General features: G+C 37.4%; 1 protein-coding gene across 6 annotated transcripts in view; it reads left to right on the top strand.

Moving 5' to 3' along the window:
• Nucleotides 1-15,755, top strand: part of magi1b (membrane associated guanylate kinase, WW and PDZ domain containing 1b) — a 437,777-nt gene extending 422,022 nt beyond the window's left edge. For 5 of the 6 annotated variants that reach the window (XM_072280525.1, XM_072280524.1, XM_072280521.1 and 2 more), the window contains one exon: nt 12,300-15,755. In XM_072280525.1, coding sequence (XP_072136626.1) covers nt 12,300-13,069 — 770 coding nt within the window. In that variant the 3' untranslated portion in view covers nt 13,070-15,755. The remainder of the gene's footprint in view (nt 1-12,299) is intronic. The other variant, XM_072280523.1, reaches the window with a different exon arrangement.
• The last annotated feature ends 432 nt before the right edge of the window (nt 15,756-16,187 follow it).

Raw genomic sequence — 16,187 nt, 5'->3', positions numbered from 1 at the left:
GTGGTTCATGTCTGTCAAGAAGACTCTTGACTGAATCTGTATGCTCAGCTTGTTTCCTGACACTGGCGTGAAAGCAATAAACAGCACACAGCTCAATGAATATTAACTGAGATTCTACCATTCAATTAACACAGCTCAATTGTTAAAACATAGCCAAGGATGGAAGTGTTTGGAACATAAATGATTAACCTGTTGTATTTTAAATGTCACATACCTGCTATTTAGATATATCTATCAATCAGAACAATTAAAATGCCAGTACTTCTGTAAAAACAACTGTCTGATGCTTTTAGGCCTTAAAGCCTTCTCTTGCCTGCATCCAATGGGTAGAACGTCAATTTGTTTGACATTTTTCTGTTCAACAATCAGTTTGATTCAATTTGCTTTGCACAGGTTTTTATGAATAATTTATCATACTGTCTAGCCTGTGTCTGTTTCAGTATCAAATTGCTTCAAGTCTCAGTTCTGTGTTTTAAAACTGGAAGAACTTGTTATGCAAAAAGCAGTGATAGGATATAAATGAATAAAATCCTGAGAACACCTTTCCTCGAAAACGAATGTGATTGTCTGAGCATATAGCAAGGTAATAAGTTATTCGTTCTTGTTCTGACAACTTTTTATATTGCTCAATATGACACTTTGGCCACTGATTTTTTGAAAATGTAGTTAACCCTTTCAATGTTAGGTATTTGTGGGTGAAATTCCTTTTCCAAAGACAGCAGTATTAGTCTCTGGGCGTACTAACCTTACTACATTCTGTTTCATTGACCTCAATTATGCCAAGTGTTTGGAAGTGAGTACAACTGGAGGGTAATACCTCTGTACATATTTAATGCCAGCACCCAAATACATTGCTTCCAACTCCATCCTAATGTTTGAACAATAGAAACATAGAAAACCTACAGCACAATACAGGCCCTTTGGCCCACAATGCTGTGCCAAACATGTACGTACTTTAGAAATTACCTAGGGTTACCCATAGCCCTCTATTTTTCTAAGCTCCATGTACCTATCTAGGAGTCTCTTAAAGACCCTATCGTATCCGTCTCCACCAAAATCGCCGGTAGTCCATTCCACGCAATCACCACTCTCTGAGTAAAAATACTTGCCCCTGACATCTCCTCTGTACCTACTTACAAAAACCTTAAAACTGTGCCCTCTTGTGTCAGCCATTATTTTTGATTCATCTTTATGTTATATCTGTTGCTCAGATGTAAGCATTTTGGTAGAAAATAATTATTTCTTAATGAGCCTAATTAGATCACCCCTGCCCACATATTGAATCTAAATGGAAGTCTAATTCATTCAGTTTAGTGTTAGTGACTATGTAAATAACCAAACCCAAATAAGCCATTGAGAAATTATATCAAGCACTGTGGCCTTCAGAGAGAGAAGTCCACGTGACCCACATAGAATCATTAGCTTTCTTGGGAGGTATTGTAAATTGATGGCACAGATTATATGTTATGTTTACCTGACTCTGACATGCAGCTTCCAGAGAAGACTAGGGAAATTGTTCTGCTTTTTACAAAGGCCCAACATGAGAGAGGCCAAAAATTTATTTTGTTTTCAGCAAAGAATGCAGGTTAGAAAGTAAGTGAAATGTGAACATTACAATGGGCTATTTTGCCAAATACTCACAGTACTATACATGGCACCTTTGTGCTTTCTTTGGTCCTCTGTCTTTTGCTTTGTTTCACTCCTGCTCGCCAATTTTCTTTCAGTTGCAAGTGTAAACATTCAATGCTGCTCCACTGATTGCCCACATTCTCCCTCTCTCTTTTTCTCTTTATTTATTCACATTCTCTATATCTCTTTTATCTGTCCCTTTTCTGTTTCTTCATCCCTTTCTCGTTCTCTCTATCATTTCTCTTTCTTGCTCTTTCTCTCTCTCGCTCTTTTTCACTCTCGCTCTCTTCAATCTGTCTCTCTTTCCACACCCAGTGAATAAAAAGCTTCCAATTATACAATCAGCAGGAAAATAACTACGTGATAATCAATCTAGAAAATGTATGGATCTCTATAGAGAAGGCCTAAGTGTCGACAACAGCATTCTGCTTGCTCCTAGTGGAGTGGAGTAGGAAGCAGAACTGGATCCATGTGTTGGCAACTGTGAGAAAGGAAAAAAATAATAGGTTTTGCTTTTCTGGAGTACGTTTCACAACCACAACCTTTGGCAGGCAAAGTATTTTAGAGCCAACAACGTTCTTGTGAATTATTTGTGTGCTCTTAGTAACATGAGAGCCTGTTTGGAGAAAGCAGGGACCCACCAGTAATGTGGTAATCCCCAATGATCTGTTTCTAATGATTTGGCTCAAAGGAAATCACTGTGAATAACTTCAAGATAGTGCAGTCAACTGTTTTAAGTCCACGTGGGAAAGCAGACGGCACTAGACCAAGGGAGTTATTCATGCTGTTTATCCCTTGGCCGGGTTTAACATCTCATCCAAGACGCAGCACCTCCAACAGATTAGCACTGCAGAGCAGCATTGCACTAGAGTGCCAGCCTTTAGTATTGTGCCGAAGTCTCTGCATTAATACTGATGTGTAGTGTTCCTCTAAACAATAAGCTATTACTATGCACGGCACTTTGATTTTCTCTGTAATGTAATATTGTTCATACAGGTCCTGTGTACAGGAAAAATAAGAGCTTGACTGACTGTGTGGTATTGCTATCTTTTGTTCTGCATGCTTTCTTCAAACAGGTTTTAATGCTTCCAAGAGTACAAAATAATTCACAAAACAACAGATTTCATGACATCTATGTTAGTGATAATATCTGATTCTAATTTATATTTGCTTTTATCCACATCATCTTATCAAAAGGGACAAAATGTAATTGAATGCTCAAAGCCTAAAGTATAAAAACAAATCTCAGGGTGAAGTAATTTGAATGAGGGCAAAAGTTAGTTTTATGAAACTGCAAAATTGGTAATTATTATTTTTTCTCAGAAAAGTGAAGGCTTTGTTTATATTCATATTCTCAGAGCTAAGCATGCTTTGAAACCTTTTGATTTTAAAAGAAATCTGGTGATGTTAATCCTCTATTATAGGGTTTAAGTTATCCACACACTGCTAGCAATGTCCTAGTAATCTAAAACTTTTATTGTTTTTGTAACAAGATGTCCTTACACAACAGAAAACCATGTCTTTATTATTGACATTCTCTCTATGACTTGATCACACACATGGAGCTATTTACAGAACAGCAGCTGTGGATGGCTGGCTCCTCTTAAAGCTGAGACCATATTTTCTGATCGCAGAAGACAATTGACATTTTATACCCAGAAGGGGTTTTAAATCTCAAATGCCAGATTCTTAAGTTTTCACTGGTGGTCACATGATTCTCGTCAGGTTTGTAGTAATCCTTACAGCGAAAATAAAAACTAAAGTGTGTTGTAAATGTGGCTGGAGCAGGGGGCAGTAGGATCAAACAGCCAGATTTTTGAAAATTATGAGGTTCAGGCATGTTTTAAATATCGTGAGAACATTGCCAATAAATAATCATATTAATTATTTTAACTTCTGGGCCAATTTTGGCTGAATATTTATCTCAGTCTATAATAGTAATATAGATTTCCATGAGAGCAGTGCAAGACTGAGGAATTAATCTCTGTCAGATATACCAAATTCCCAAGTGGAGAATTATCTAGATTGCACTCGCTATAGTCAGGATTTCTGTTGGCGTGTAGCACAACACTGATAATCCATTACACACAGAAAAATAAATTTGTGAATGTAATGGAAATAAATTTTGGATCGGTACTAAAACTAGTCATTCTCCTGGAGATTTTAAATTTTGCAGACCAATTAATAAATGATAATGAATACCAGAATAATCAATTTAGCCATACTATGTCTATATAAATGATGACTAAATAACCCAAGACACAATATGTCAATTGGCAATGCGAACTCCCCACAATGACTGTCTCACTTAATCAGTTTCAAATGCCAATTTCTAAGTTTCCTCAAAGGAATTGAGGTTGGGTTCATTTGTTTCTCTTTACCCATGTGGATGTCTATACTCAGTTGTCTTGAAATCTCTGCCAGACACTTATGCTCTCACCAAGCCTCACAACAGTGGCATTTCTTACTTCCCAGTGGTTATGTCAGATGTGCCGATAAAGATAAGTGACTGCAGTAGTGTAGGATATGTATCAATTTATTGATGTTCTTTCTAATATAATGCACTTCTGCTGAGTTAAGTGGCAAGCAATATACACTGAGGCCATTTTATTAGATACACCTGTACATCTTAATGCAAATATCTAATCAGTCAATCACATTACTGCAACTCAATACATAAAGTCTTGCAGACCTTGTCAAGAGGTTCATTTGTTGTTCAGACCAGAATGGGGAAGAAATGTTATCTTAAGTGATTTTGACCATGGAATGATTGTTGGTGCCTGACCGGTTGATTTGAGTATCTCAAAAACTGCTGATCTCTGTGATTTTAGAGTTTACAGAAAAGGGTGCGAAAAACAAAAAGAATCCAGTAAGCAGCAGTTCTGTGGACAAAAGCAACTTGCAAATGAGAGAGGCCAGTGGAGAATTGCCAGACTAGTTCAAGCTGACAGGAGGGCGACTAACTCAGATAATCATACATCACAACAGTGATGTACGAAAGAGTGCCTGAATGCACAACACATTGCACCTTGAAGTAGATGGGCTACAGCAGCAGAAAACCACAAATATACACATAGTGGACACTTTATTAGGTACCTCCTACACCTAATAAAGTGACCACAGAGTGTATTTGAAATGTGCACTGAGTTCCCAACCTATTTCTGGCACTTATATTGTACTTCAATCCAGTTAAGTGCAAAATGCTATTGATAATTGTTTGAGAGAAATAAAAGGTTCTTTGAAGCTCACTCATTCAAAGGGATTACTCCTTTCGTATGTATATGTTTTGGGTCGCAGGGTAGCATAGTGGTTAGCACAATGCTTTACAGTGCCGGCGACCTAAGTTCAATTCCCAACGCTGCCTGTAAGGAGTTTATACGTTCTCCCCTGTGACCGTATGGGTTTCCTGCGAGTGCTCCCGTTTTCCTCCCTCAGTCCAGAGACATACCAGCTGGTAAGCTAATTGGAGATTGTAAATTGTCCTGTGATTAGGCTAGGAATAAATCGAGGGATTGCTGGGCAGTGTGGCTCAAGGGCTAAAAAAGGCCTATTCCATGCTGCATCTCAATAAATAAATTAATTCATTAATCTCCTTTCCATCCTCTGAGGTGATGTATTACTGCTATATTATGATGTAATATATATAAGCTACCATTACTTCATGGACCAAAATCCTTCCACCTGATTCATGTGAATTAATTAGAGGTTTCTGTTAGCTATGATAGTATTACTACAGCTGTAACTAATTTCCATCAGACTAGCAGATGGAGCATGGATAAGATACTGCAATCTACACAGATATTTATCTCACTTTAATACTGTCTCGTTCAGTAGTTCTGGAGTTGCAAGTTCTCTGGCTCACTAATTCAATGGGATTCCTACTTTCCTCACATATTCTTGTTTGTGTGATAACTTTTCCATAACCTTGACTATTCTATTCACTTCAACGGGTTTTTTGTCTGTTAGTCTGGTTCATCTCATTGACTAACCTTTATGGGAAAACTTTTCTTATGCCCACCACACATTGCCTTCCCCTGTCCTAACTGCAGAGGATGTACAGTAGAAAACAACCTGTGAGTCAATTAAAATAAATTGAAATAATTTTAAAAACCATCACATAGCAATTATTGGGAGGTAATGAAGTTTTATGATGACCTGTTGGCATTTCTCTACAAGAGCTAACCAGTTCAGCAGCCTCACTTGTTGCCTGTTCTACTGGGTATTTTCAAATACGGCCGCACTGGACTTCTGATGGAATTCACTTGCTACCACTGATAGTATTTAACGTGTGAAATACACACAAAATGCTGGAGGAATTCAGCAGATCAGACAGTATCTATGGATGAAAGGTCTCATTGTTTAGTCCCCTCCATAGATGCTGCTTGACACTGTATTTGAATATCAGCTTGTGTCTCCATTTAACATTGGGTGATCTTGCTCTGCACACAAACAAGTCCATTAATTTCAATAGCAGGAACCCCCAGTGAGGAGAGAAGAATCAGTTTTCAAATTTTTGTATTCATTATATTTTCACTTGTTGAAAAGTGTTTATTTTTTAATGTTAAATTTATTTTATTGTGTTAACTCAATTGCTTAAAGAATATATAAACCTTGACAGTTTTTATAAGTGGTAAAGTTATAACGGGCAGTGTTGGGAATTGAACTTTTTATAAGCCAGCTGCAAGATGTTTTTCCGGCTGTTTTGTGGTGGGTCTTACTCTGACCATCCCCACAATGACATTGTATTATGTTTAGGCAGTGCCACCTGCCTTTTGGGATCAGAATGGTGCAACGCCCACGAATCTACAAAAGACATGCTACTCGACCCTGTCCTCTTCACCTTGGTCCATCGTGGTTGATGATAGTTTGTTTCCACTCCAGTTTTATGATTCTGAGGCTGATGAGGCCAAGGTGGGATCCCCAGATCCTGCCACACCTGGAACAAGAGGTTTGCTAGAGGGCTAAGATGAGTAGAATGGGAGATGCTGCTTCCACCCTGTTTGCCAGGTCTTACACTGCCAGTGAGGATGTGTAAGGTTCTCAATGCAATCCTGCTTGCCTTTTCTCCATTTTGTAGTCAGGGGTTAAACTATATATTCCAACATATTGTTGAGGGCATCCTTAATAACTTATTTTGTCCTTGTAATCTGTACGAATAGAGTGCCTGATTCAGGAGTATGCCATTGGGCATGGAAACAAATGGCTTACCCAATAAAGACAAATAAACATAATTAGACCCTCTATACCAGGTGTGGCCTGCAAAAGGCTAGAAATGAACATTGGTTAATTTATTCTCCCAGTGGGCTTGTAGAATTTGAAGATCCAGCATGATGGGGTTTTTTTTCCCACCAGTGCTTTGCAGTATCTCACAGGTATACAGGAGGACAGGCACTAGTGCTGCCTGATGTATCATGGCTACTTTTCTTATTCCTAAACACTTTTTCTCTCATATGGTCAAAGTATATGTGAGGGCATTAAAGATGAAAGTGAGTTTCCATCATTAATGTCTCCATTTGCTGACAAGCTGCTCCCTGGCTCCTGAAAGTAGTTTATAGTTCTCAGTGTGGTCAGGGAGTAGTGTTATGTAAAGGGAACTTAGTAGTCCCCTTTTGCAAATATTATTCTAAAGCCCATCATCTCAAACCATTCAGTAACGTAGTTGATATCATCTCAGAAATCAGCTTTGGATGTGTGTACCTTCAAGCATTGTGCTTATTGTTATTTAGTGGCTGTGAATAGAATGATTTTTTTATGTAGTAGTTTAACTCTTAGCCCAAAGTGAAACACAATATTGTGGTGAATTTGATTGAGAAAAATGTTGGAGCCATGACACAACCTGGCTTAACCTCGGTCAACACAGGGAATTGACCTGTGGTAGAGCCATAAGTTAGAATCACAGGTTGCGTGGAAGCAGACATCAAAGGGAGACCAGTTTCTGAGGACAACCATATCTCAGAAAGGTTGTCGATAGACCCTCTCAACTGACAAATTAGAGGCTTTTGTGAGGTCAGAAAGAGATGCCTAGTGTTTGATACAGCTACCTGTATTTCTGCTGCACTGACACATCATGCCCATTAACATTCAGACAGATGGATGAAATCTTCACTGTGATTTACGGAGCAGATTCTTGACCACTAGAAAGAGCCAGTTGAGGAGATCCCTGGTGATGGCTTTCCTTTCTGTGGTTCTTGCATTCAGAGTGACTCTTTTCATGAAGGTGGTGACAATTATAAGATGCTTGAGGTTCCCTAGCCAGTCCTCCTCTTCCAGAGGTAGGTGGTGATATTGCAAGTTTGTGCTTTAAGGTCCTTTAAGCCATTTTTTTTTAGAACTTCGTCATATACATATATTTGTCAATTAGTATTTGGACTTTCAAATTCTTAACTTTCTGGAATGGCTGGGAGACAGGGCCATATTATCTGTTGTGGATTACATATGTCAAGGACCAAAACGTTATTCAAACATCTCCTCATAGTGGACATTGACTGCCTCTCTACCTGATGAGCTATCCTCTGCTGTTGGGTGTTGGGCTGTAGATGATTTGATGGTTTTGAAGATTCCGCATGCGGTGATGTTATCAGGGAGTAGCCGGAATTAAATATGTAATGTGCAGGCCAATAGAAAGCATGAGGCAATGATCATTGGCTGCAGGTCTTGGCATATTATGTATCATCTAGAATTCCCTGTTGTTCACTTTTTCTGAGAAGTACAAACAAGTAGCATATATACGTCTTTCTATCTGTAGAGCAACACCCATAATTTCTCATTAGCTGGTTATGCTATGGGTTTTTTTTTGTAAATTACAGATATAATTGAGTGCAATAAACATGCATTCTGTGTCTGGCATTTAAGCAGATAATTGATTACTAATATTTTCCTAAATAAATTTTCCGTTTGGTCAGGGAATAGCAATGGCTTCTCTTACATGTGGTCATTGAATGAATTAAAAATAATCTTGGCATCTGAAGGAAATGTTCAATTATCCAATGAAACCCAGTAGGTAGGAATTGTAATGCAAAATGTTCAGGCAATGTAAATTATGAGACTGAAGCTTTTAGACATCTATTGAATCTATTGTTTAAGTATTATATGGGGAGAGCCTAATTTCAGAACGTGTTCCAGTTTGTTTTTATAATTGGGTATTTTTATGTCTAATTTGTAGCTTTTATTGCAGTATTGACATAGTTGTTAACAGAACTATTAAATTCTTTCAGTTGACTATGCTGTTACAGAAAAAAATGTGTATGTGATTGTATTGAGTTCTTTTCGTAAAACATATATTGAGGAAGAGAGTGGAGCTTTGTAGATGAATTATGAACTTTGTCCAGTTCAGAACTTCAGATGATATGAAATTTGATGAAAGCCTTACAGCTTGATATGGTTGTTAAGAATGTGTATGGTATGTTTGTCTTCAATAGTCAGAAGATTAAGTTTAAGAGCCACGAGGTAATGTTGCAGATCTATAAAATTCTGATTAGACCACATTTAGAGCATTGTGTTCTGTTCTGGTGGCCTCATTTTAGCAAGGATGTGAAAGATTTAAAGAAGGTGCAGAGGAAGTTTACCAGGATGCTGCCAGGATTAGAGACCATGTATTTTGAGGAGAGGTTGAGTGAGCTAGGGCTTTTCTCTTTGAAGCAACGGAGGAATAGAGGTTTTACTAGATGATAAGAGGCATAATAGAGTGGACAGCTAGCACCTTTTTCTTACTGTGGCAATGGCTAATGTGAGAGGCCATAATTTTGTGATTGGAGGAAAGGATAGGGAGGATGTCAGAGGTAGGATTTTTTTTATACATAGAATGGTTAGTACATGGAACACTGTCAGGTGGTGGTAGAGGCTGATACATTAGGGACATCTAAGGGACTCTTAGATGGGTACACAGATGAAAGAAAAATGGAGGGCTTTGTGGGAAGAAAAGGTAAGATTGATCTTGGAGAAGGTTAAAAGATTGGCACAATGTCATGAGCCAAAGCATCTTTACTGTGCCATAATATTCTATGAAAGTTAAATCTGGGTATATTCGTTTTATTTTTATAATCACATGCGGACGTATTTGAAGTTTCTTCTTACTGTTGTTAATGATGTTTGAAGATGGAAATAGTGCCTCAATGACATGGTCAAAAAATTAACCTTAGTTAGGATCTCAAAGTATAATGACTGATATAATGTGACCTTTCCTGCCATACTACATTTTATAGATTGCCTAGAAATCCCCAGGGGGTTATAAATTATACGAGGGATTTATAATTGCTAACAAACATAAGATTCTAATTGCATTATAAATTACAAGATCAAATGTTATAATTTGTTACGAACCTGAGAATATTACATGAAAGATTAATGCTTGACAGAAATTGCTATCGGAATTGATTGTCAAGTTTATAGATGGGAAGGCCCTATGACTATACCATCTTATTCCCATTTGGCACTCTAGCAAAATCAATTGAGAAATGATCATCTGTCCAAAGCAAACGGCCAGTAAAAACAAACAGGCAAACTCAGCTTCATTATCATCTGTATAGTATAACAGGGTCACTAATCAGATGTTGAATCACTTAGCAGAATATATCTATTATATTTGAGAGTTTAATTCTGAGTTAAGTATCTATGGCCATCATTTTGTCTAGGCGGATCGAGTACTTTTGCAAATTCAATGGTGCAGTGACGATAATTATTTGCAACTGAGAATTAGCACCAGATCACACTTAATCCAGTCACTCTTCAATGTTGTCCCCTTCCTGTCCCCACAGTCACACAGATCCTCTTTGCTCCCAACACTCTGCCAATGGTCATCCAACAGACTGTAGGTAGCGGAGAGTTAGATCATGCTCTCTGTCTGTCCTGGTGATCTTCTGTAAGCATTAATAATCAAGGACTTACTTACTATTTCCAAATACGTCCGAAGAAAATTACTAAAATATATTGAACAGATCTTTTTCGTCGTGGCCCTTCATTGGTCAGAGTTGACCATGGATGTTGCATTCCAGCTATCTATTTTGAAGGTAGGCTAGTACGCAAGCCAGGGCATTTTGATATGGCGAGCAAGCGGCTGCCCATGCTGCAGGCTCCCTCTCTCCATGCAGCCGATGAATCTAAAGGAACGGCAGAAACCAATACAGTTTGGCACCAGCAGAGTCCCAGGAGTTGCCTGTCAGCATTGAACTCCAATTTAGGACTGCCTCAAGGACTCTAGCTCTGGATTTTTCCTTGGGGGTTTACTCCTGAAGAATTTTCCCATGAGTGGGTGTAGCCGCAAGTCAGTGGAGATTTGAGATCAGAGTTTCCCTGCTCCTAGATGAGCTGATGAGCCCCATCTGCCCGGATGATCGAACTTAATTAAGATGGCCAGTTTATTATTTTCATTTAGTTCCAAATAATATTAAAATGTTTAATTAAGTTATGAATAATCTAACTTAATATTAACATTATTTCGAACAAAATGAAAATAATAAACACCATTTTAATCATGGCTGGTGACACCATTCAAATCAATAAATGAGTCAGCAGTGGTTTAAAGCTGAGTGACAAGATATAAACTGCCTATTGTAAGTTGCAGAAAACAGCTAGACTCCCTATTTAGTGCTGGAGCAGTGCACGAGGTGAGGTAGATAAACTTCTGGCCTTGCGTGAAATCTGAGGGCAGAGGCATGAAAACGTGGTTGTGCTGCTGAGTGCTGGCGGGCTGTCTGCACGGTCAGGCTGAACATTGGTGATATCGGTGTGCCACTTTTCGCTGTGTTGTACTTTGTTACAGAATTAGAATTGATACATTTTGAAATTCTGAGTGTAAATTAAAAAGCAAAGTTAGTCTTTCAAAGTAGACCACTTCAAAAGGTCACTGTATGTACATGGCAATTCATGAGAATAGTGAATTGTGTATTCATTGCTAATATTTGATATTCCTATCATATCATGTAACTCTTTAAAGGTGACCATAATCTTCATTAATTCATTTTTGTTTGAAGTAATCAATAAACCCTGTACAACATCATGGTTTTGTACAAAACTTATTGGCTGACTCAACATGTGAGGAATTGAAAACCTGGATTATGTAAAGCCTAGATTTATCATGAAATATCATAGTTAAGTAATATATTATCCTCTCTTACAGTAATCGTTAAGACAGTGCATTTTGGGATATCCCTTGGCCTGACATGTTCCCTTTTTATGGCTTCAATAGTCAATTTGGAATCAGTAGTGTGACACCAATACAAAAATAACGAAAAATAGAGCTTAAATTGAATCAACAACATCAGATTAACAGCATGTAATTTCTGGTTGAATTAGGAAGAGATCAAGCAATATTCTTCCCATGGGTGTACTTAAAGTGGAGGTTGATAGGTTCTAGATTAGCAGGGTTGTCAAAAGTTACAGGGAGAAGGCAGGGGAATCGGGTTGAGAGGGAAAGTATTTCAGCCATGATCGAATGTGAGGCAGATTCAATGTATCAAGGGGCCGAATTCTGCTTCTTTGTCTATGGTCTAATAATGTACTGCTGCTATATTGCATTTGTTATAGTAAATACTAAATTGAAGTATTTTCACTAAATGATTACTTGTAATGTGAGATCTCCTGGGAAAACAGCTTCAAGAATGAATTGGTGTTTCTGGTACAGAAAATTTTGAGGGTTCATGAATTGAATCGAATTACCTTTGTTTTATTTTCAGACCCAAACAATGACCGGGGCAGTTCCACAACAGGCTCACAAAATGTATCGGAAGTGAAACACTTATCAGAAAGACGACCTCATCCATTATTGGAATCCAATTATCCACCAGAAATTCACAAATCATCACAGCACAGAGGAAGGAGGGTTAATGAACAAGAACAGCCAATAGGAAGAAAGGAACACAGCAGACCAACCAATGAACACTATAATAAGATCTGGAATGATACTTCCAAAAAAAGAGAAAATGCACCTGGAAGGTGGAAGGACAGATCACCTGAGAGGAAAGGAAGAAAGGCAGAGAATGGATACCACCAGAGATCTCTTGATAAAGGTAGGGAAATATCAAGGATGGCAGATCAAAATATGGAACAGAGTGAAAGATCACTTGGCAGACGTAAGGAACCACCACTTGACAGGAGAAAAAAATCACCAGCAAGGAGATGGGAGGATTTACCTGACAGGAAAAGAGAAAGATCACCTAGCAAGAGAAATGATAACTCATCTGATAGAACAAGAGAACGATCACCACACAGAAGGAAGGAGAATGCAGCTGAGAGAAGGAGAGAGCGATCACCAGAGAGAAGGAGACACAAGTCTCTTGACCCAAAAAGAGACAGATCACCTGAAAAGAGAAGTAAAGCTGATGAAAGATCCGGGCACAGAGATGATCATAACATGGAGAAAAATGACTCTTCCAGAAGTTCCAGACTGTCCCCACAGCCAAGAAGAAAGGCGTTTAGAGAATGCAGCACTGATCTTAGCATCTGAGTAAAGAATTATGCACTGGATAAGTCAAGTTCCGCCTAAAAGGACACACATATGTTCTCTGAAACGATCCCAAAGGTGATCAGAGATCATCAGCTTGGAAAAAAAAACTTGAGACCTACTGATGTAAAAAAAAATAAAGCAGAACACAAACAAAAGTAACTGTACATATGTCAGGAAAATGTTAACAGTAAAATGTGCCTGACCCAACACAAGCTAGGGACTGCTCAAAGGAAAATAGTATTGAAATTACATGTCAAATGTAAGCCTTAATTGTATTATTGATTTTAGATAACTTGCCAGATATTTTGTTAGTTCTTGGGATGTCTCCAACATTGTAATGAAATAAGACGACATTAGCACAAAATTATTGCACTTTGTCGAAACACTATGCTGTTTTAATATTGAATATTTTTCTATATCATGCAAAGAGTTTGGAAGCTTTCCAAAACATCTAAAAATCGGTGAGTATGGCATTGTTTAAACTGGTGAGTAGCTGAGCAGATAACAAAGGAAGAGCAAGCTTCTAAACTGGAGTAAGATGACACAATGCTGATATCAAGGAAAGAATGTGCTTTGACCATTCAAAAAAGTAACTAAGAAGAGTGTGCAGACTTCAGCATCAATTATAAACAGGTGGTGTATCAAAATTTAGAAGTGGAATTGTAATGTAGGTTCTTTTGATAATTTCTATGCCCATTGCAAAAGGAGACTGTGTGGTGAAGGTCTGCTGTGACACTGAATGAAGAATGAAAGAAACTGCCTAGCTGAGCCATGAAGAAGCTCTTCATTATTGTTGAATCACTAAGTGAACTGCTTTCAGTGCTTCAGTGTGCACATGTATACTGTTCACATTTCCATTACAACACTAAGCAAGCATTGCAAGTTTTATCACTGATGTTGCCATGATGCTGTACAAATGTATGACTAACCATCTTGTGTACAAAGTTTAAATTGTAATTAATAGAGCCTGTTGCAAAATGATGCCTTTCCTGTAAAAAGAGTAAAACAATGGCAAAATTAATTGTGAGGAATGTGATTAGTGTTTATATTTCAGAAATGGAACAAACTGATTTATGGGACATATTTTAAAGTAAAATGATTCAGGTATATAAATCTCTTTTCAAAAGGAATACTATATCAGTAATTATTAAGTTTTGTTTGTTTTGAAATTCTATTTCTTGATGGTGGACCTTGCCTGTGTATTATAAGACACTTGTATGCAGTCTGTGTTCTTTAAGCATTAATTCTTGCAATGTGCTTTAGACCTAATGTTCTGCTGTGTAGATTGAAAGCAATATATGGGCAACTCTTTTTATAAACTACTATGCATATATAAATATCACATTGTTCATAGCTTGACCCATGTGACTATATACATAGCATAAGTGTAGTAAGGTGTAACAGGTAGATGTTAATATATCCGTATAGCTTCCACCCTCATACTCTATGCCCAAGAAAGATCACAATGTATATGTAGCTACAAGAAGAAGTCTGTGAATGCTATTTTTTATTATCAAATAAAGTTTTCCATGCAAATTCAACAGTTTAGTGTTAGTGAGTGTAATAATGGGTCTGTCCTGTTTTCTAATGTTTGACAGTCTTCCAAGCTATATTTTTGTAAGATGCTCCAAAAATTTACTTTGTCTTTCTCTTTTACCTCAGCCTATATTGTTTGAGTATGCACATTCCAGATTGGCTGTTCTGTGATTATTTGGTTGAAGAGTTAAAGTCACAAAATAAAATTCAGAATTTAATGTATCTTTAAAATTAGGCTTGACAATACTTTCCCTATTAAAGACTCAATATCTGTTAACTTATGAAAGGGAAGTGGCAAATGTGCTGCAGGTTTCAATCAGCAATTTTTTAAAATAGCTTTCTCAGAAGAAGTAGACCATTTCTTGCATGATGTAGATTTGGTGCCAGCTCCTGTTGATATAAATATGAGTGCTTACAGTGGCAGTATTGTAATTATTGATCTCAGCTGGTATACAGTGCATGGTTTCCTAGTCTAAAGCAGATCTTATTTTCCCATAAGGAATAAAATTCCACTGTTGTCCTGTTACCATGGTTTGAATTCTCTTTCGCAATGTTGGTGATTTTCAATGACAGTGTGGGACTATTGTTAACAAATTTACAAGGGACTAATGATTACTAATTGAACATAAATCAACTATCTTGGAGTATAATAAAAGAAAACTTTGAGAAGAAATAAACCAGTTCAGGAGTTTTGAATTATTTCCTGGATTTGCGAAGAGATGTACCAACAGTTTCAAAATGGTATATGCCCAGCATTAGATGAATTATTAATATAAATATTGTTCTGAGCTTTTTCCTTGTTGAAAGACTGCTGAGTAAAAGATTTTCAATACAAGAATCAAACTGACAGATGCAGAAAGATATCTGAAATATAAATGGCATTCTAGCAAATCTGATTTCAGTATTTGTGAAAAACCACTGCCACTTTTATAATGCAATCTTGTAGAAATTCTACATTCTATATGCTTTAATGACAGAGATTGGTGAGACTAACCTTTGAAAATGTTAAATCAGAGCTACGGAATATGGTAACTAAATGGTAACAATCAGTAACCTGATTTTAAATGTATGGGTACTCTATTTGATTTTTTTCCACTTTAGACAAAATGCTTCATGTACCTGAGATACTTACTGACTGCTAACATATTCACGAATTCTATTATTACATTTTTGTATTGTCCATATAAAGCACTAGACAATAAAGCATAATAAATAGTACCAGGTTTATGTTCAAAGGCATCTCAAGCCCATTCAATCATTCAACATCTTGAGTGCATTTTTTTCTGCATCTTCCCCATTTACTTTATTTGTCTGCTCAATATTGACATTGCTGGCACAGCTGGGATTTATATCCACCTCTAATTGTCCATAGAAAGATTGAAGAGGAGCTTCTTCCTCAAACCATTGCAGTTTTGATGAAGATTCTTCCATAGTGAAGCTGAATAGGCAGTTCCAGCATGGTAATACTGTGATAACAAAATAATGATTACATTTATAAATCAGGAATGTGTGTGGCTAGGAGAGGAACTTGGTATCCCTCATAATGGTTGAGATTACTGAACTGGGAAATGTTGAAAAAAAC

Source organism: Mobula birostris, chromosome 16 (genome assembly GCF_030028105.1).
Source record: "Mobula birostris isolate sMobBir1 chromosome 16, sMobBir1.hap1, whole genome shotgun sequence".
NCBI lineage: Eukaryota > Metazoa > Chordata > Chondrichthyes > Myliobatiformes > Myliobatidae > Mobula > Mobula birostris.
This window is presented reverse-complemented; position numbering and strand designations above follow the sequence as displayed.